The 20,586-nt window shown below is 42.7% G+C and overlaps 1 protein-coding gene across 1 annotated transcript in view; it reads left to right on the top strand.

The window, feature by feature from the left end:
* The window catches only part of LOC127620636 (cyclin-dependent kinase 11B-like), a 57,905-nt gene that overhangs the window by 7,984 nt on the left and 29,335 nt on the right, over nucleotides 1–20,586 (top strand). Inside the window, exons 4-9 of the mRNA XM_052093835.1 lie at nucleotides 2,853–2,980; nucleotides 3,411–3,552; nucleotides 3,825–3,964; nucleotides 17,038–17,178; nucleotides 17,402–17,497; nucleotides 17,684–17,809. Coding sequence (XP_051949795.1) covers nucleotides 2,853–2,980; nucleotides 3,411–3,552; nucleotides 3,825–3,964; nucleotides 17,038–17,178; nucleotides 17,402–17,497; nucleotides 17,684–17,809 — 773 coding nt within the window. The remainder of the gene's footprint in view (nucleotides 1–2,852; nucleotides 2,981–3,410; nucleotides 3,553–3,824; nucleotides 3,965–17,037; nucleotides 17,179–17,401; nucleotides 17,498–17,683; nucleotides 17,810–20,586) is intronic.

Below are 20,586 nucleotides of genomic sequence, written 5' to 3'. Positions count from 1 at the left end.
AGAAATATTGCTAAACTCAGGCCAATTGTGTCCATAGTTAAGATGAAGAAGATTATACATGTGTTTATTTCTTCTCGCCTTGACTATTGCAATTCCCTTTTCACCTGTCTTAGCAATACATCCCTGAATCTATTACAAGTGATCCAAAATGCTGCTGCCTATCTTCTGACCAAGTCATCTAGAAGATCTCGTGTAACATCAATTCAGATTTTTTACACTGGCTTCCTATCAAATTTAGAGTCCAGTTCAAGATTCTTGTGATTAGGTTTAGAGCCTTACATGGTCAGGCACCTGAGTATGTTAAAGAGCTACTGCAGCCATATAATACCAGTAGGAATCTGAGGTCCTCTGATCAGGGTTTGCTGGTTGTTCCTCACTCCAGGCTCAAGACAAAAGGAGATTGTGCCTTTGAGGTTGTAGCGCCTAAACTTTGGAACTCTCCAATTGGACTTAAGATCTGTGGACACTTTTAAAAAGCCGCTTTAGACCCACTTGTTTAGACTTGCTTTTGTTTGCTTTTAGTTTGTGTTTTTGTCTTGCCTCATGCTTTTATCTGGTTGTCTGCATGTAAGTTAGGACAGGTGCACACTCTACGATTTTGGCCATGATTCTGCCGTCCGAGACAAATTTCGGGAATCCTAAAAATTTCTCTCGTCGCAGGGCAAAATCAGCAATCTTACAACGTTCAGTGTGACATGTTCACAGACGGCCGATTAATAGCCTTTGCGGTGATCTTCAGCCTCTGACGAAGTTTGGGCAGTGTCTGAAATTTAGCATCATAGTCGTATAGTGTGACTGCTATTACGATGGCCAGATGAGATATTCCGCTCCTCTCTCGCCCCCGAAAGAAACCTGCTCCGGTTTTGCACCATCACAACATTTGTGCCCAGTTATCACTCTACTCGAGCACATTCAATGTTTTTTCTTCTTTTCATTTTATATAAAAAGTTTTAATAAATAAGCAGAAAATACTTGGAGAAAAGTGTAACACATCAGCATTATGAAAGATTTATTCTCCAAATTAAATAAATACAGAGCTTAGGCTACAAAATGAAATGAAATTATTGCATTTTCTCATTTTTTTTCTTTACATTTATTATGTATTTTCTTTACAACATTATTTTAATTACTATTTAATAACTAAATTACTAAATTTACTTCAAACCTTGTTAAATTTAGTTAAGATTCACACCACTCCATTTAAAAAAAATAATAAAATAAAATAGAAAGATTAAACTGTATATAGTGGTAAGTATTTATGGAATGTTTTAATCCAAATCGGCAAATACAGTTGGATAAAATTATAGAAATCTGTTATGCATCATCCATATGGAATTTGCAAGCGTGATATATTATCAGCCTTTATTAATTTTGCATTGCCGATAGGTTACTAATCTAAAAGAGGAGAAAGACGTACTAAAACCCACCTTTTTTGTTTTCTCCATTGTGAACGAAGAAGTTTGTAATTTTTTGTGCCACAAGTCTTTTTATTTCCACAATGAATATTTGCTCGTGGTAGCTCATTATTACTGTAGGCAACCTCCCGCACTCACGTTCATTCGCAACATCTGTAATTTAATCCTATTTGACACAATCCATCTTTCTTGTAAATGTGAGCCTATGGTCGTGATGGAGTGGTATTGGAGCAATGGAAATGCTGATGTCCTGACTTTCAGAGAGAGAAAAAAAATGCTCCTCCGTGGTGGGCAAATTTTGCCGATTCGCTTCTATTCCGCAACACTTCCGTAACGTGAGTCACGTTCACTGATCAGGACGATTGGGAACACAGTCAGTTACGATGTGTAATGTGCAGTCTTGTGTAAAATGTTTTTCTTGACTTTCAGTTCCAGTGACGGTTCTCAAATGTGCATTCTTCTTCCAGTGTGGACAGAACATCATACTAAAATGCATTGTTGCGGTGCTGCACCCTTCCATTTACATTTATTCATTTGGCTGACGCTTTATCCAAATCGACTTACAAAAGAGCAATTTTACAACAGTCTGTAACTCAGTCTATAGCACAAACATACAGCGTGATGTGTGCAGATCGATTCCTGAACAAGACTCTTATGAGCTGGTTCTTTTGAGTGAATCAAAAACGTGTGTGAATCAGTCTGAGTGGTAACTGAATCTGACTGACTTACTGAACCACAAGTCATTACTTTTAGCAAGTCCGATGTGAAATGAACCAAAGATTGTTCCAGTGTTATGTGTACTTGAGGATGGTGAAAGTTAAATAAGTGTAGTTACTGACTGCATGGTCATATGACAATAGGGGTGTAATGACGCAATCCTGCCGATTCATATGCATCGATCCATCTTCAATCGTGAATTATTTGTGTTGGTCAGTAAATTATTTAAAATGCTTCAAATCAAATGAATCGTGATGACAGGCCAGTAATACAGTCACATTCATTGGTGTTGCTTCAACTTTAGTTTTTAAACCAGAAGGAAATAAAATAAAAAAATAAAAAATGAACTGCTTCCCCATTAATATTAAAAATAATGTCTGATATCATTGTTTTACATTATATACAACACATGAACATATCTGTTAATAACTTCAAATAAGTGTTTTAGTGTTTTATGACTCTTTTGAATTGATTTCTGATTTGTTATATCTGCTCTGATCTGATCTTATCATTAAGCAACAGACTGCTGAGGGCAGTAGAGGAAATGAAAACTGCACTTCATAATTCTTATTTTCTCTTCAAAAGTACTTAAAGAATCATTAGCTGAACCAGAATCATTCAGAGAAATCAGAATCATTTAAATCCTTCTGATTCCCGTCCCTTGTTGCTGCCATATGCTGTGTTTGATTGTGCCATCTGATTTTAACTGTGTTTCTGCAGAGGAGAGGAGGATGAATCTCTGGCAATTAAACCTCCACAGCAGATGGCCAGAAAAGACAAATCACACCACAGAAAAGAGGAAAAAAGAAAAGATAAGAGGAGACACAGAAGCCATTCTGCAGAAGGAGGTAAATCATTATGTTAATGGTGATGTCATGAATCAGTATCTGCTTTGTGTACTTGCACCAACTTTGAAAAAATGAGCGCTTCATTAATGGGGCCAACTATGTGAAATACTGTATAATATACAAAATATTCATCAATAATATATCGATTGATGAAGCAGTATGCTTCTTAAAGAAAATAAACCGAAATTTCAACATTTGATTGGCTCCAAATAAAAAGGAAAGTGACAGTAATGAATGTGTGCATTTGCTGTAAAAAAAAAAAATCATTTGTTTTCAGTCTTTTATGATATTTAGAAATGTAACCATAAGTAGGCCTATATAGTATGTGAGTTTAAGTGGCTCTCTTTCCCTAAGTGTTGTTTTAGCTTAAAAGGTAGTACCTATTTTATTGTAATGTCTTCAATGGATTGACCTGAAATTGTCTTTACAGTGGGGAAAAATATGCGAGCAAAAGAAACAGAGCGGGAAAACGAGAGACGGAAGAGACCATGGCAGGACGACAGCAAAACTCGCAGAGATTACGAACGTCAGAAACAGAGAGATCAGGCCAGAGCTCATTCCCGCAGAGAGAGGTAACACACACACAGCAGGTTACACGTGGAGAGCAGACAGAATGTAAATGACCTCTAACCGTATTCTCAAAGGTTCAGCTTAATGACATGAAGAAATGTGCAGTTGTTTGTAATGCCTGATCAAAAGCATGTCTGTTACTAATTCCTGTTGTATATTGTCATGCAAATACAGTCAGTAAATGCAGTAATACCATATCAAATTTACCATGTAGCACTAAATTAAATTATTCATGAACAAGGTGTGATTTCTGGGTGTTTGTGTGATCCTGTAGAGATCGACTGGAGCAACTGGAGCGTCAGCGGGAAAGAGACCGCAAGCTCCGTGAACAGCAGCAGAGAGAGCAGCGAGATCTGAAGGAGAGAGAGAGGAGAGCAGAGGAGCGTCGCAAAGAGAGAGACCCCCGCAGGGAAGGTACTTCAATAAAATACGCTTATATCACACATTGTACAGTAATATCAGCCTCAGTTTAACCTCTGATGATTTGCCAATTGACCATCTGCATACAAAAATACTCAAGTCTTCCAAGTACCAGTCAATGAGCGCTTTGGAGGAAGAACTAGTTAAGAGTAATTCATTTGAATTGAATTTTTGAAAGAATGTACAGTGGGTACGGAAAGTATTCAGACCCCCTTAAATTTTTCATTCTTTGTTATATTGCAGCCATTTGCTAAAATCATTTAAGTTCATTTTTTTCCTCATTATTGCACACACAGCACCCCGTATTGACAGAAAAACACAGAATTGTTGACATTTTTGCACATTTATTAAAAAAGAAAAACTGAACTATCACATGGTCCTAAGTATTCAGACCCTTTGTTCAGTATTTAGTAGAAGCACCCTTTTGATCTAATACAGCCAAAAAAATGGGAAAGATGCAACAAGTTTTTCACATCTGGATTTGGGTATCCTCTGCCATTCCTCCTTGCAGATCCTCTCCAGTTCTGTCAGGTTGGATGGTAAACGTTGGTGGACAGCCATTTTCAGGTCTCTCCAGAGATGCTCAATTGGGTTTAAGTCAGGGCTCTGGCTGGGCCATTCAAGAACAGTCACAGAGTTGTTGTGAAGCCACTCCTTCGTTATGTTAGTGGTGTGCTTAGGGTCATTGTCTTGTTGGAATGTGAACCTTCGGCCCAGTCTGAGGTCCAGAGCACTCTGGAGAAGGTTTTCATCCAGGATATCCCTGTACTTGGCCGCATTCATCTTTCCCTAGATTGCAACCAGTCGTCCTGTCCCTGCAGCTGACCAACACCCCCACAGCATGATGCTGCCACCACCATGCTTCACTGTTGAGACTGTATTGGACAGGTGATGAGCAGTGCCTGGTTTTCTCCACACATACCGCTTAGAATTAAGGCCAAAAAGTTCTATCTTGGTCTCATCAGACCAGAGAATCCTATTTATCACCATCTTGGAGTCCTTCAGGTGTTTTTTAGCAAACTCCATGCGGGCTTTCATGTGTCTTGCACTGAGGAGAGGCTTCCGTCGGGCCACTCTGCCATAAAGCCCCGACTGGTGGATGGCTGCAGTGATGGTTGACTTACTACAACTTTCTCCCATCTCCCGACTGTATCTCTGGAGCTCAGCCACAGTGATCTTTGGGTTCTTCTTTACCTCTCTCACCAAGGCTCTTCTCCCCCGATAGCTCAGTTTGGCCGGATGGCCAGCTCTAGGAAGGGTTCTGGTCGTCCCAAACGTCTTCCATTTAAGGATTATGGAGGCCACTGTGCTCTTATGAACCTTAAGGGCAGCAGACATTTTTTTGTAACCTTGGCCAGATCTGTGCCTTGCCACAATTCTGTCTCTGAGCTCTTCAGGCAGTTCCTTTGACCTCATGATTCTCATTTGCTCTGACATGCACTGTGAGCTGTAAGGTCTTATATAGACAGGTGTGTGGCTTTCCTAATCAAGTCCAATCAGTATAATCAAACACAGCTGGACTCAATTGAAGGTGTACACTCACCTAAAGTATTATTAGGAACACCATACTAATACTGTGTTTGACCCCCTTTCGCCTTCAGAACTGCCTTAATTCTACGTGGCATTGATTCAACAAGGTGCTGAAAAGCATTCTTTAGAAATGTTGGCCCATATTGATAGGATAGCATCTTGCAGTTGATGGAGATTTGTGGGATGCACATCCAGGGCACGAAGCTCCCGTTCCACCACATCCCAAAGATGCTCTATTGGGTTGAGATCTGGTGACTGTGGGGGCCATTTTAGTACAGTGAACTCATTGTCATGTTCAAGAAACCAATTTGAAATGATTCGAGCTTTGTGACATGGTGCATTATCCTGCTGGAAGTAGCCATCAGAGGATGGGTACATGGTGGCCATAAAGGGATGGACATGGTCAGAAACAATGCTCAGGTAGGCCGTGGCATTTAAACGATGCCCAATTGGCACTAAGGGGCCTAAAGTGTGCCAAGAAAACATCCCCACACCATTACACCACCAGCCTGCACAGTGGTAACAAGGCATGATGGATCCATGTTCTCATTCTGTTTACGCCAAATTCTGACTCTACCATCTGAATGTCTCAACAGAAATCGAGACTCATCAGACCAGGCAACATTTTTCCAGTCTTCAGCTGTCCAATTTTGGTGAGCTCTTGCAAATTGTAGCCTCTTTTTCCTATTTGTAGTGGAGATGAGTGGTACCCGGTGGGGTCTTCTGCTGTTGTAGCCCATCTGCCTCAAGGTTGTGCGTGTTGTGGCTTCACAAATGCTTTGCTGCATACCTCGGTTGTAACGAGTGGTTATTTCAGGCAAAGTTGCTCTTCTATCAGCTTGAATCAGTCGGCCCATTCTCCTCTGACCTCTAGCATCAACAAGGCATTTTCACCCACAGGACTGCCGCGATACTGGATGTTTTTCCTTTTCACACCATTCTTTGTGAACCCTAGAAATGGTTGATGCGTGAAAATCCCAGTAACTGAGCAGATTGTGAAATACTCAGACCGGCCCGTCTGGCACCAACAACCATGCCACGCTCAAAATTGCTTAAATCACCTTTCTTTCCCATTCTGACATTCAGTTTGGAGTTCAGGAGATTGTCTTCACCAGGACCACACCCCTAAATGCATTGAAGCAACTGCCATGTGATTGGTTGATTAGATAATTGCATTAATGAGAAATTGAACAGGTGTTCCTGATAATCCTTTTGGTGAGTGTAGAACCATCTCAAGATGATCAGAAGAAATGGACAGCACCTGAGTTAAATATATGAGTGTCACAGCAAAGGGTCTGAATACTTAGGACCATGTGATATTTCAGTTTTTCTTTTTTAATTAATGTGCAAAAATGTCAACAATTCTGTGTTTTTCTGTCAATATGGGGTGCTGTGTGTACAATAATGAGGAAAAAAATGAACTTAAATGATTTTAGCAAATGGCTGCAATATAACAAAGAGTGAAAAATTTAAGGGGGTCTGAATACTTTCCGTACCCACTGTGTATACAGTTGAAGTCAGAAGTTTAGATACACTTAGGTTGAAGTCATTAAAACTTTTAATTGACTATATCACAATTCCAGTGGGTCAGAAGTTAACTGTGCCTTTAAGCAGCTTGGAAAATTCCAGAAAATGTCAAGCCTTTAGGCCAGTGATTCTCAAATGGGGGTACGCGTACCCCTAGGGGTACGTTGCGGTACTGTAGGGGGTACGTGAGATTTATTCAAAAAAAAAAAAAATAATAAATTCTTAAATTAATTTAAATTAATTTAAAGATATACAAAATCATCCATGATTTCTAAAAATATCATATGAAAATAAGTTTAATAAAATGTTTATGCAAACCACATTTTTAAATAAAATGTTTATATTTTAAATGTGATTGTAAACTACCTAACGTTAAATCAGAGAAGAAGAATTTGAATTACACCAAGCGGGAAGCCAGTTGCTTTACTATAAAACAAACAGACATTTAAATGAAATCTTGGTTAAAACGTAGTAATACTACAGTGGAGGATGAAGAAAAAAAGAAAGCCAAAGTGGAGCCAACAAAATACCGTCAATATCAGGAGGGGTATGTTTTGATGGTATTCACGGCAACAAACGGCAACCCTCCCCAGGCATTGTGTTTTTTATGTGGGGAGAAACTAGCTAACAGCTCGATGAAACCGGCGCACCTCCAGAGACATCTCAGCACCAAACATCAGTGTCATGTTGGAAAGCCACCAGAGTTTAGATCATCGCAGGAAACAATGCGAAAAGTCTCCACAACATCAGCCAAAGCACTACAGGCGTCATATGCGGTGTCACTGCTCGTGGCCAAAGCAAAAAAGCCGTTCACGATCGCTGAGGACCTGTTACTCCCAGCCGCTGTTGTATTAGCTGAGACAATGCTGGACAAAAATGCCGCGGATAAATTAAAAACGGTGCCTTTGTCTAATGACACCGTTTCCCGCAGAATAGAAAGAATGGGAGCGGATATTGTTGATCAAGTTGTGGGAAAACTTGCCGAAGCATTTTCACTACAGCTTGATGAGTCGACCGATGTCAGTGGCAAGCTCATTGCTTTTGTGAGGTATGTGGATATCGACGACATTTATGAAAATGTACTTTTCTGCAAGAGCTTAGATGGAAAAACAACAGGAGAGGACCTTTTTAATGTTGTGGATAATTTCTTCATTGAAAACGAGCTGGACAGGAGAAACTGCAAGAGTGTCTGCACTGACGGAGCTGCGTCAATTACGGGGTGTGTTAAAGGGCTCATGGCGCGTATTAGAAATAAACATCCTGAAGTGCAGTGGAATCACTGTGTCATACACAGGGAAGCACTGGCATCCAAAAATATAAGTCCTGTGTTGCATGACGTTTTGAATGACAGCATTAAAGTGATTAACTTTATTAAGTCAAGGCCACTCAATGCACGACTGTTTCACCGCCTTTGTGAGGACATGGGAGCTGAACACACACAACTGCTGCTACACACAGAAGTGCGCTGGCTATCTCGAGGGAGGATACTGAACAGGCTGTTGGAACTACGGGCGGAGGTGCACACCTTTTTGTCAGAGCAAAGATCTCCATATGCCACCCTGTTTGAAGATATAGATTGGCTTGCAAAGCTGTGCTATCTGGCAGATATATTCAGCAAATTAAATGAGCTGAATGTGTGTCTGCAGGGCAAGGACACCCACATTCTGAACCTGTATGACAAGGTGGGTGGTTTTCTGAAGAAAGCAGAGTTGTGGAAATGGGCATGTGTACAGGGGGATCTCACCTGCTTTTCTCAGGTGGATGCTTTCCTCTCCAGGGAAGATGTGGAGAGAGCACCAGTGAAGTCCATCATAGAAGAACATTTGGCCAACCTGATTGTGAGTTTTAACTCATACTTTCCTGACATGGAGGGGAAATCTCCACAGCTCAGTTGGGTGAGAAACCCATTTCTTTTGTCAGAAGAAAGCAGAAACAAGCTCCCTTTCTGTCACCAGGAAAAACTCTTGGATGTGTCATCTGACTATGGCCTACGGATGAAATATGAAAACTCCACTCTAGCGCAGTTTTGGGTGTGTGTAAAAAAGGAGCACCCTGAGCTGGGAGAAAAAGCTTTGCAGCAGCTACTGCCCTTTGGATCCACATATTTGTGTGAGGCCTCATTTTCTGTAATGACTGTGATCAAAACAAAGCAGAGAAACAGACTGGGCCTGGAAAAAAGTCTGATCACTGCTGTGTCCTCCCTGCCCCCGAGGATGACCAAGATCCTCAGTGAAGCACATGTTTCGCACTAAATTATAAGTGCAACTTAGTTTGTTGTTTATTATTACAAGTGTTTTTGAGCTAAAATGTTATACACATCATATATATATATATATATATATATATATATATATATGCACACTGTATACAATGTTTATTATTGCAAATGTTTATTATTGCAAATGTTTTTCATTTACAATGTTTAATAAATCTCATAATGATGGCACATCACTATATCGTAGCTTTTTTTTTCTATCTAAAATTACTTGGCTGAGAAAAAATTTGATAGGGGGTACATTATTGAAAAAAGATTGAGAAGCACTGCTTTAGGCGATTAGCCAATTAGCTTCTGATAGGAGGTGTACTGAATTGGAGGTGTACCTGTGGATGTATTTTAAGTCCTACCTTCAAATTCATGCCTCTTTGCTTGACTTCATGGGAAAATCTAAAGAAATCAGCCAAAACCTCAGAAAAACGAATTGTGGACCTCCTCAAGTTTGTTTCATCCTTAGGAGCAATTTATACACAAGTATTAACACCTTGGATCCATGTAGCCATCATTCCACTCAGGAAGGAGATGCATTCTGTCTCCTAGAGATGTAGTTTGGTGTGAAAAGTTCAAATCAATCCCAGAACAACAGCAAAGGACCATGTGAAGATGCTGGAGGAAACTGGTAGACAAGTATCTATATCCACAGTAAAACAAGTCCTATATCGACATAAACTGAAAGGCTGCTCAGCAAGGAAGAAGCCACTGCTCCAAAACCACCATAAAAAAGCCAGACTACAGTTTGCAACTGCACATGGGGACAAAGATCTTTTTGTAGAAATGTCCTTTTGACCCACTGGGAATGTGATGAAAGAAATAAAAGCTGAAATAAATCATTCTCTCTACAATTATTCTGACATTTCACATTCTTAAAATAAAGTATCCTAACTGACCTAAGACAGGAAATGTTTTCTACCATTAAATGTCAGGAATTGTGAAAAATTGAGTTTAAATGTATTTGGATAAGGTGTATGTAAACTTCTGACTTCAACTGTATCAGAGACTGTATTGGACAAAAATGGCTTTTAGCGGTGGGCAATTGATACACCGGCCAAATTTATATACGGTTAGAAATGTGTCAACCGCTAGAAATATTTGAGGATCAAGAAGCTATCGCACCGAGTAAATTACATAAGGAATTAGTAAATAAAATCTAGAACGTTGTCACCAAAAAGGTTTCCAGTATTCCAGTATATTATATCTGTTCTTCCTGATTGTGAAGAGTTGGTTATATCAAGCTTCCTGCAACTCATGAGCTGAACGAGCTGCAAAGAAGAAACAGTTCATTTGAGAGTTCACAGCCATTTATACACTAAACACACTGATCGGTGGCTCTGCATATGGATATTATTGGACACACTGCATGAAAATCCGGCATTAGTAGTGCATGTTGAAGGAGAGGGCAGGGAGGCGACTCTTATTCATACTGTGGTGCGCAGCGCATGTGACTGTATATTATATCATGAAATGACAACTGTCTACTGTTTAATGATCACGCTTGGTCACATAGTCTTTTTTTATTATTATTTTCAAATGGCATTTAATTTAATTTCAAAACTCTCACATTGCATTACATTTTGCTAATGGCAGCAAACTTTAATATGGTACTTAAATTAACAAGATGAAATTGTACCTTTGAAATTTTTAGTGTTGCGATATTTTGTTAGTATACCGTGCAACCCTAAAAACAGACTTACTGCAGTATATATTTTTACAGAATCTCCTATTATACAGACACAGTATTAAATTGTTTTTGAAGAATAACTTGTATCAGCCATATCATTAGTTTTACCTCTTAAATTTACATATGTATTACAATACAAACATTGATGTGTGGTGGGTAATCCTACTAAAATATGTAAATAAGATTGATGTTTACCTATCTAAAAGCAAGTAATATCTCTTTTTATTTTATTATTTTTATTTATTTATCCCCTTTTCTCCCAATTTGGAATGCCCATTTCCCACTACTTAGTTGGTCCTCATGGTAACGTGGTTGCTCACCTCAATCCGGGTGGTGGAGGATATGTCTCATTTGCCTCTGCTTCTGAGATCATCAATCCTCTCGTCTTATCAAGTGACTCGTTGTGCATGACACCACGGCGACTCACAGCATGTGGAGGCTCATGCTACTCCGCAATCCACACACAACTCACCACACGCCCCTTGAGAGCAAGAAACATTAATTGCGACCACGAGTCTTGGATCCAAGATGGCGGCGCGGTAGCACGCAGCGGCCACTCCGGATCCACAATGGTGCTATTTTTGTTAAAAAAGCCCGACTTTTGCAACACATGGACATCGGAGCAACCAGTGTTCGTGTCTACCATTGCCAGACACTACTGAAATATAAGACTCATGCAAAAACCAAGCTGCATGATGACCTGCAGGAGGCGCTACGCGTACTCGGCTTGCTGCGGAGACCAGGCCTCCAGCCCTCGGCGTCGCCTGATGCCGGTGGCCGGGGAGAGGACGTCGTAAGCGGTGTGCAGAAAGCGGAAGCGCGGAAAGAGGGCGGGGGTCCATGCTAGGCTAAAAACAAACCATAGCCGGCCGGCTCTCCCGTCTATCCTGCTCTCAAATGTTTGCTCCCTGGACAATAAACTGGACTATATCCGACTCCAGCAGGCTACGCAGCGTGAGTTTAGAGACTGCTGCGTCTTTGTTTTCACGGAGACGTGGCTCAGCGACAGAGTTCCGGATGCCGCCATTCAGCTAGACGGGCTCGCCTCGTTTCGTGCCGACAGAAATACAGCTCTCCGCGGTAAGACTCGCGGTGTTGGCTTGTGTGTTTACATCAACACGGAATGGTGCAAGAACTCTATGCTAGTCTCTAGTTACTGTTCATCGCTGTTGGAGCTTGTGACTGTTAGATGCAGACCTTTTTATCTACCACGGGAATTCACCACTGTTTGCATAACCGGAGTTTACATTCCCCCAGCGCTAACGCTAAGGAAGCGCTCTGTGAACTGTATGGGGCTATGAGCGAACTGCAGAACGCTCACCCCGACGGACTGTTTATTGTCGCCGGAGATTTCAACCATGCAAATCTCAAGACAGTGCTCCCAAAATTCCATCAGTATGTGGACTTTGCAACGAGAGGGGCGAACGCGCTTGATCTTGTTTACACAAACATCCCAGGCGTGTACCGGGCGGAGCCCCGCCCCCACCTCGGCTACTCAGACCACATCTCTGTTATGTTAATTCCAGCATACAGACCGCTCGTCAGACGCACAAAACCGCTTCAGAAGCAGGTGAAAACCTGGCCAGCAGGAGCCATCTCTGCTCTTCAGGACTGTTTTGAGTGTACTGACTGGCACATGTTCAGGGAGGCTGCAACATATGGCGATTCTACCAACTTGGAGGAATACACAGCATCAGTGACCAGCTACATCAGCAAGTGCATTGATGATGTCACTTTCTCCAAGACCATCACCACACGCTCCAACCAGAAGCCGTGGATGACTGCGGAGGTGCGCACGCTGCTGAGGTCCCGAGACTCCGCCTTCAGAGCAGGCGATAAGGCAGCCCTAAGAACAGCTAGGGCCAAACTGTCACGGGCAATCAGAGAGGCAAAGCGCGCACACGCCCAGAGAATCCACAGTCACTTCCAGGACAGCAGTGACACGCGGCGCATGTGGCAGGGCATCCAGGCCATCACCAACTACAGGACAACATCAGTTGCCTGTGACAAAGATGCCTCCCTTCCAGATGCGCTGAACGACTTCTACGCTCGGTTTGAAGTGCAGAACGACGTTGTGGCGAGGAAGTCCACCCCTCCTCCCAACGACAAGGTGCTCTGTCTTACCACGGCAGATGTGAGGAAAACTCTACGTAGAGTCAACCCACGGAAGGCTGCTGGACCAGACAACATTCCTGGCAGAGTGCTCAGAGGATGTGCAGACCAGCTAGCAGATGTTCTTACCGACATCTTCAACATCTCTCCGAGCAGCGCCGTTGTTCCAACGTGCTTCAAGGCCACCACCATCATCCCCATGCCAAAGAAGTCTTCAGTGTCCTGCCTCAACGACTACCGTCCCGTCGCACTTACACCCATCATCATGAAGTGCTTCGAGAGGCTCGTCATGAGGCAGATTAAGACCCAGCTGCCCCCCTCACTAGACCCACTGCAGTTTGCCTATCGTTCAACGGACGATGCCATCACCACAACCCTCCATCTGGCCCTCACCCACCTAGACAATAAGGACTCATACGTTCGAATGCTGTTCATAGATTTCAGCTCAGCATTCAACACAATCATTCCCCAGCACCTGATTGGAAAGCTGAACCTGCTGGGCCTGGACACCTCCCTCTGCAACTGGATCCTGGACTTCCTGACTGGGAGACCTCAGTCAGTCCGGATCGGGAACAGCATCTCCACCACCACCACACTGAGCACTGGGGCCCCCCAGGGCTGTGTGCTCAGTCCACTGCTGTTCACTCTGCTGACTCATGACTGTGCAGCAATGCACAGCTCGAATCACATCATCAAGTTCGCCGATGACACGACCGTGGTGGGTCTCATCAGCAAGAACGACGAGTCGGCATACAGAGAGGAGGTGCAGCGGCTGACGAACTGGTGTAGAGCCAACAACCTGTCCCTGAATGTCGACAAAACAAAAGAGATGGTTGTTGACTTTAGGAGAGCACAAGGTGAACACACTCCGCTGAACATCGACGGCTCCTCTGTGGAGATCGTCAAGAGCACCAAATTCCTTGGTGTTCACCTGGCGGAGAACCTCACCTGGTCCCTCAACACCAGCTCTATCACCAAGAAAGCCCAGCAGCGTCTCTACTTTCTTCGAAGGCTGAGGAAAGCACATCTCCCAACCTCCATCCTCACTACATTCTATAGAGGGACTATTGAGAGCATCCTGAGCAGCTGCATCACTGCCTGGTTTGGGACTTGCACCGTTTCGGACCGCAAAGCCCTGCAGAGGATAGTGAGGACAGCTGAGAAGATCATTGGGGTCTCTCTTCCCTCCATCAAAGACATTTACAAAAAACACTGTATCCGCAAAGCAACCAGCATTGTGGACGACCCCGCACACCCCTCACACAAACTCTTTACCCTCCTCCCGTCTGGCAAGAGGTACCGAAGCATTCGGGCCCTCACGGCCAGACTGTGTAACAGCTTCTTCCCCCAAGCCATCAGACTCCTCAATACTCAGAGACTGGTTTGACACACACGTGTCCTGAGTTGCACTTTAATTACTGTCACTTTATAACTGTCTGCTACCTCAATAACTGCTATGTGCATAGAACATTATCTCATAGTATGTTATGTTTACATTTTTAGAAACTGTCATCTTTTTGCACTACTGAGTACTGGTTGGCACTGCACTGTCTATTGTCCTGTTCATTGTCAGTAATTTGTTGTACTGTCCTGTACTTTTTGCACATGTTTGCACATGCACTTTATATAGGTATATATAGGTAGTTTATATAGGTATTTTATTTCGTTGTGTAGTCTCATGTGATCCTGTGTTGGTCCTTTGTTGTTTTTATGTAGCACCATGGTCCTGGAGGAACGTTGTCTCGTTTTGCTGTGTACTGTACTAACTGTATATGGTTGAAACGACAATAAAAACCACTTGACTTGACTTGAGGAGGTTACTATAAACAGAATATAGAAAATAAGCATATCTTTAGCATAAATAGGCCATTTATATACCGCACTCCCCATGCTCACTGGAATTAGATACGGGTGTTAGACATAATTTACTGCTTTCTCTCTCTCTGGATGGGCGCTCGACCACGCCCCCGCTGCCACATCTCCCCATCGTCGGACTCAAGCCGGGGCACCATCTGGCCTGCCTGTGCGCCCTCCCGCCACAGCGATCTCAGGACCTCAGTTTTGCTCTATGTTCAAGAACGTACTGAATTTCATTCTTGCTGTCTGAAGGGCTCTCCTCCCAAGCTTTGCAGATGACGTCAAGCACCCTGCACGGGCGCCGCCCATATAGCAGCTTGAATGGGGAAAACCCAGTGGAGGCTTGCTGGACCTCTCGCACTGCAAATAAAAGGGGATCGAGCCATTTATCCCAATTTCTAGCATCCTCGTACAAATTTACGAATAATGTTTTTAAGGGTTTTATTAAATCGCTCCACCAGGCCATCTGTTTGTGGATGTTAAACACTGGTGCGAATTTACTTAATGCCCAATAATTCGTAAAGCTTCCATAGTGTCCGTGACACAAAAGTTGTGCCCTGATCGTTGAGGATTTCTTTCGGAATCCCCACACAGGAGATTATTTTGAAGATTTCCTCCGCAACACTACGTGCTGAGATGTTGTGCAGAGGCATTGCTTCCGGATATTATGTTGCGTAGTCCACTAGGACTAATACAAAGCGATGTCCGCTCTAATGGCCCGACGAGGTCCATACCAATTCTCTCGAAGGGGACCTCGATAAGAGGAAGGGGGCGCAAAGGCTCTTTTGGGGTGGCCGGTGGATTCACCAGCTGACATTCACTGCATGCCGTACACCACCTGCAGTCATTACCACCAATGCTGGGCCAATAAAAACAGGCTATTAAGCGGTTCAGTGTTTTCCTTTCACCTAGATGACCTGCCATCGGATTATAGTGAGCCACCTGGCTCCGCGGTATTATAAGCTGGGTTGTATCTTCTTTTGTTTGAGCGTCCTGCAACACTCAACCGTTTGTTTATAATCGTAAAATAGGGATATAAAAGTGCGACACTCTGCCAGAGATGTTGACCATCAATCACTCTCACTTGGTTGAAGGCGTGCTTAAGGGTTTAGGCTGCTCGAAAGGGAAATCCCCTGAGGATGGGACGGGCCGCAGCCTCTCCCCCCCTCACGTCATCTTGTCATGGGGCTGACGAAGACGGCCCTGGTTCCGCCTCTCCTGCCAGAGCATCGCATATTTCACATCTCATCACTTTTATGCAGGAACCAGTTGCACATATTCCCTTTAACATATTTCAGAATTCAGGCCAATTAGTCCCCAAAATCACCTGTGTCCACCAATGCTTGGTGAGTACCCCCGATCCTTACCGGTATCTGGTATGCTCTGGCCCGGTCGGGGCCAGCCTGCGGGGTTTGGGGGATCCGGACCACTGTCCCCAGCTCCATCACAGGGCATTGATCCCGGAAGTGCCCTGGATCCCCGCAACACCAGCAGGCTGGCCCAGACACCACGCCCACTCCTGCTTCGGTGGACACTTCCACCTGAGGGGGAGAGCGGCGGGCACTGTAGAGGCATGGGGAGCTGTCCACCACCTCGCATAGGAAACTGGCCTAGGAGGTGGAGCTCCTCGCTTCCGCTGGGCATGAAGGTATGGGGAGATAGCAGAGTGAGAGGGAAGGGTGGAACACACGGGGGGGGAGGAGGGCTCTTCCGCCCTCGGGTACGCCACCATATTAGAGACAGGTGTTAAGACATATTTTAGCTTGGGTGCAAGCACCCTTACCACTTTCTCTCCGGACGGGCACTTGACCACGCCCCCACTGCCACTATGATGTTTTACCAATTCCCATTATAATTGTTGTGTTTGGCTTTTTTCCTCAGAGTTTTCAGATTTACCTGCCCTGAAACATCATCTTCAAACAGTTTGTTGTGTTTGGTCACTGTACATGTCAGTCATGGGGTCTCTTCCTGTCTTAAGTGGGTGGTTCTTGGCCAGAATATGCTGCAATGTGTGTGAGACACAGATCATTATATATCAGAATGTTTTGCTAATCTTATGATTGTGTATGAATGATTGTGTTTGTTCAGGGTCCATGTCTCACCATAGAGGGGCTCCTGGTGATGAGTATTCAGAGAAGGGCCGGTCTCGACACCGCAGTCGCAGTCGTACCCCTGTTCGCCAGCCGAGAGAGCCCAAAGCAGAGAACAGCGAACAACGGCAGAGAGCAGGTTGCACACTCAATCTCTCTTTTCAACATTACACATGACACACAATACATTTCAGGAACATGTTTAAACACAAAAGATGTTTGATGTCAAATTGTGCAAAATGTATTTGGGTAAATTAATCGTTTTTTTCATCTCAATGTCACATGACGTTCTTCTGTGGAACTCAAATGAAGATTATGACACACTTCAGCTCTGATATGAATTTGTGTTGTTGTGTTTGCAGTGCGAGAGGGGAAGACAGACGATAAAGATCTGCTGTCTGATCTTCAGGATGTGAGTGACAGCGAGAGGAAGACCTGCACACCAGAGTCATCAATGGGTACAGCTCTCTCTCTCTCTTGTCAGATGTGATTAGTGCAGGGGTTCTCTACCTTTTTTGTCTGTGACCCATTTCAATTGTTGAGTAACATAAAAGTTTAGATCAATGAATCAAATCCTATTTATTTTCATATTAAACGCAGCTAGCACCATTTCTCATATTTAGTTTGTGTGTGTGTGTTGTCAGGCTCTGGTTCGGGCACTGAGGATGATGGTGGTGAGGAGAATAATGAAGAGGAGTCCAGCAGTCAGAGTGAAGGAAATGAAGAGGGTGAAACAGCATCAGACTCTGAGGGCTCAGAACAGAGCAGAGGTTAGCGCGCACACACACACACACCATGTTAATAAGTTAGAGTTTCAGATCAGATGATCGCCTATACACATGTCTTAATGTGCCAAATTTCTATATCTATAATATCACCTACAGTTAGACTAATGGAGTCTATTACTTGAAGAAAGAATAGTTTATTTAGATTTAATGCTGCAAATAATGATTATTATGATGATGGAGCAAACAGTTTATTATTTTATTTATTGGATAAAAAACACTTTTTATATCCTGCATTTAAAACATAAAAATAAATATATACATTTCATGAATTCATGTGTACTAAAACATTTAAAATATAAATGCTACTAAATAAATTACATTTTTTTTTTTCTCAAAAATAATAAAAACCCTTTTTGTCTTCTATTTGGAAGCAGAAGGACAATGTAAACCACTCAGTTATATATGGTTGTAAAGAAAATCAAAGCCTCCTCTGAACGTAGTAACATGTATCTGTATTGTCTTTAAATATAAAGGACTCTGTGGGGGTCTGGGTATCTCAGCGAGTATTGATGCTGACTATCACCCCTGGAGTCGCGAGTTTGAATCCAGGGTGTGTTGAGTGACTCCAGTCAGGTCTAAGCAACCAAATTAGCCCAGTAGCTAGGGAGGGTAGAGTCACATGGGGTAACCTCCTCGTGGTGGTGATTGGTGGTTCTCTCAATGGGGCGTGTGGTGAGTTGTGTGTGGATCGTGGAGAGTAGCATGAGTCTCCACATGCTGTGAGTCTCCGCGGTGTCATGCACAACGAGTCACCTGATAAAATGCGCGGATAGACAATCGCAGAAGCAGAGGCAAATGAGACTTGTCCTCCACCATCCAGATTGAGGGGAGTAACCGCGCCACCATGAGGACCATCTAATTAGTGGGAATTGGGCATTCCAAATTGGGGATAAAAAAGAAACATTTTTCAATTAATGTAAAAAATAATGCACTGCCATTGGTCCATGTCATCAGTGAATGTGACCTGGGGCTCTACCTTCTTTGATGCCTATTTTGACATTAACTTGACTTTGACTTTAAGAAATTAATTAGAAAAAGATCAGTCAACATAAACACACTGGAGTGCAGAGTGGCCGAGTTGCTGCAAAAGTATCTACTGTATGATAGTTCACGCAGAGACATTTTTCAAAACCTTCTTGTTTTGTTTTTAGTATTTTAGTTTTATTTTCGATGAAATCTGTAAAATTCAATAACAAATGTAACTGGCTTCATATCACTGTAAATCATCACAGAGTAGTTAAAAGTGCTTCTTTTGCTGATATCATGTGGATTCATTAATATCACATATAAGTAATATTGGTTAATGTTTCGGATGTAGTCTGTTGACAGGACAGCATGTGTCTCATATTTAAATGCTCCTCTATGTTTGCAAACAGTATACTGTTGATTCTAAGATGAACTTCACCATGAGTGTATTGTGGCCTTTACAGTTAATGATCTTATACTAAAAGATTATATGCATTATACGTAGGATTTCAATAAATAAACTTGATTTCCAACAACAAACATTTAATCAAAAATAGTGATTGTGCTTAATTTCTCTGTAGCACTCTGTTTGACACGGATGTGCACGATCTTGGTTGTGATGTCCTGAAGTGTAAAATAATTGCTTGCCGTAAAGACAAACTGTTTTGTGAAGTGATAATACACACTTGACTTTGAATTCATAATTCATATTATAAAATACAGAAAATATCACTAACATGTCGGTGATGTGCTGTAGAGAAACAACTCTAATGCGCATTAAACAGCACAAGCACTCTGCCAATGCCATGACATGCAGAAATAAAACGTCTTACCTGTCAGTTATCACTGAAATAAGTGCAGTGAAATATCACACCTGACTCTAACAGCCCTAGGCTTGGTAAAGAGAGGGGAACAAGATGTCTGTGGGCCGTGGTCAGATCATTGTTTAGCTTTAATATTAGTGATCACAATAAATAATTATTTTTTTATTAGCACATTAGCATACAGCCATGGCCAGCAGTGACATTTTGTGTATCGCAAAGTTTGCTGCTTCAGTTGTTGTGGTGTTGAATCACATTGTTTCTAGGTTATTGTGCAGAGTGATCAGATGCATTTTAAATAATTGCAAAAAGCTTCATTGGCCAAAAAACTAAATTTCACTGTTTTTTGGTCCTGGCACAAAATGACCAGCTAACATAATTTCACTAATCATATCAGCAGCACCTGTGAAAGTGTGAGCAAGTACTAGTCAGGTGAAATCACTCTATCATTCTGATCGGATTATAAGAGCAGACTGTTTGCTATAAAAGGAGGGAAGAAGTGCTTCCAATCATTGTGTTCTTGTTCGCAATGGTTACTTCTAAAGAAAGACATGCAGCCATCATCGCTTTGCTTCAAAATGGCCTCACATGCAAGGAAATTGCTGCAAAGAATATTGCACCTGAAAGAACCATTTACCAGATCATCAAGAACTTAAAGGAGAGAGGTTCAACTGCAGTGAAGAAGGCTTCAGGACGTCCCAGAGTGTCCAGCACGTGCCAGGACCGTCTCCTCCTGAGGAGCCCACTACGGATTTGTGTCACCACCAGTGCAGAGCTTGCTCAATATTGGCAGCAGGTTGGTGTGAGTACATCTGCACGCACAGTGAGGCGAAGACTTTTGGACAATGGCCTGGTGTGAAAAAGGGCACCCCCCTTCCGACTGTTTGGGACATCTGGAAAATCGATAGTCCAAAGAAGAAAAGGTGAATGCTACCATGAGTCCTGTGTCATGTCAACAGTGAAGCATCATGA

This window comes from Xyrauchen texanus, chromosome 27 (assembly GCF_025860055.1).
Source record: "Xyrauchen texanus isolate HMW12.3.18 chromosome 27, RBS_HiC_50CHRs, whole genome shotgun sequence".
NCBI classification, from domain to species: domain Eukaryota; kingdom Metazoa; phylum Chordata; class Actinopteri; order Cypriniformes; family Catostomidae; genus Xyrauchen; species Xyrauchen texanus.
Note: the sequence above shows the minus strand (reverse complement) of the source record. Positions and strands in the feature narration are given on the sequence as shown.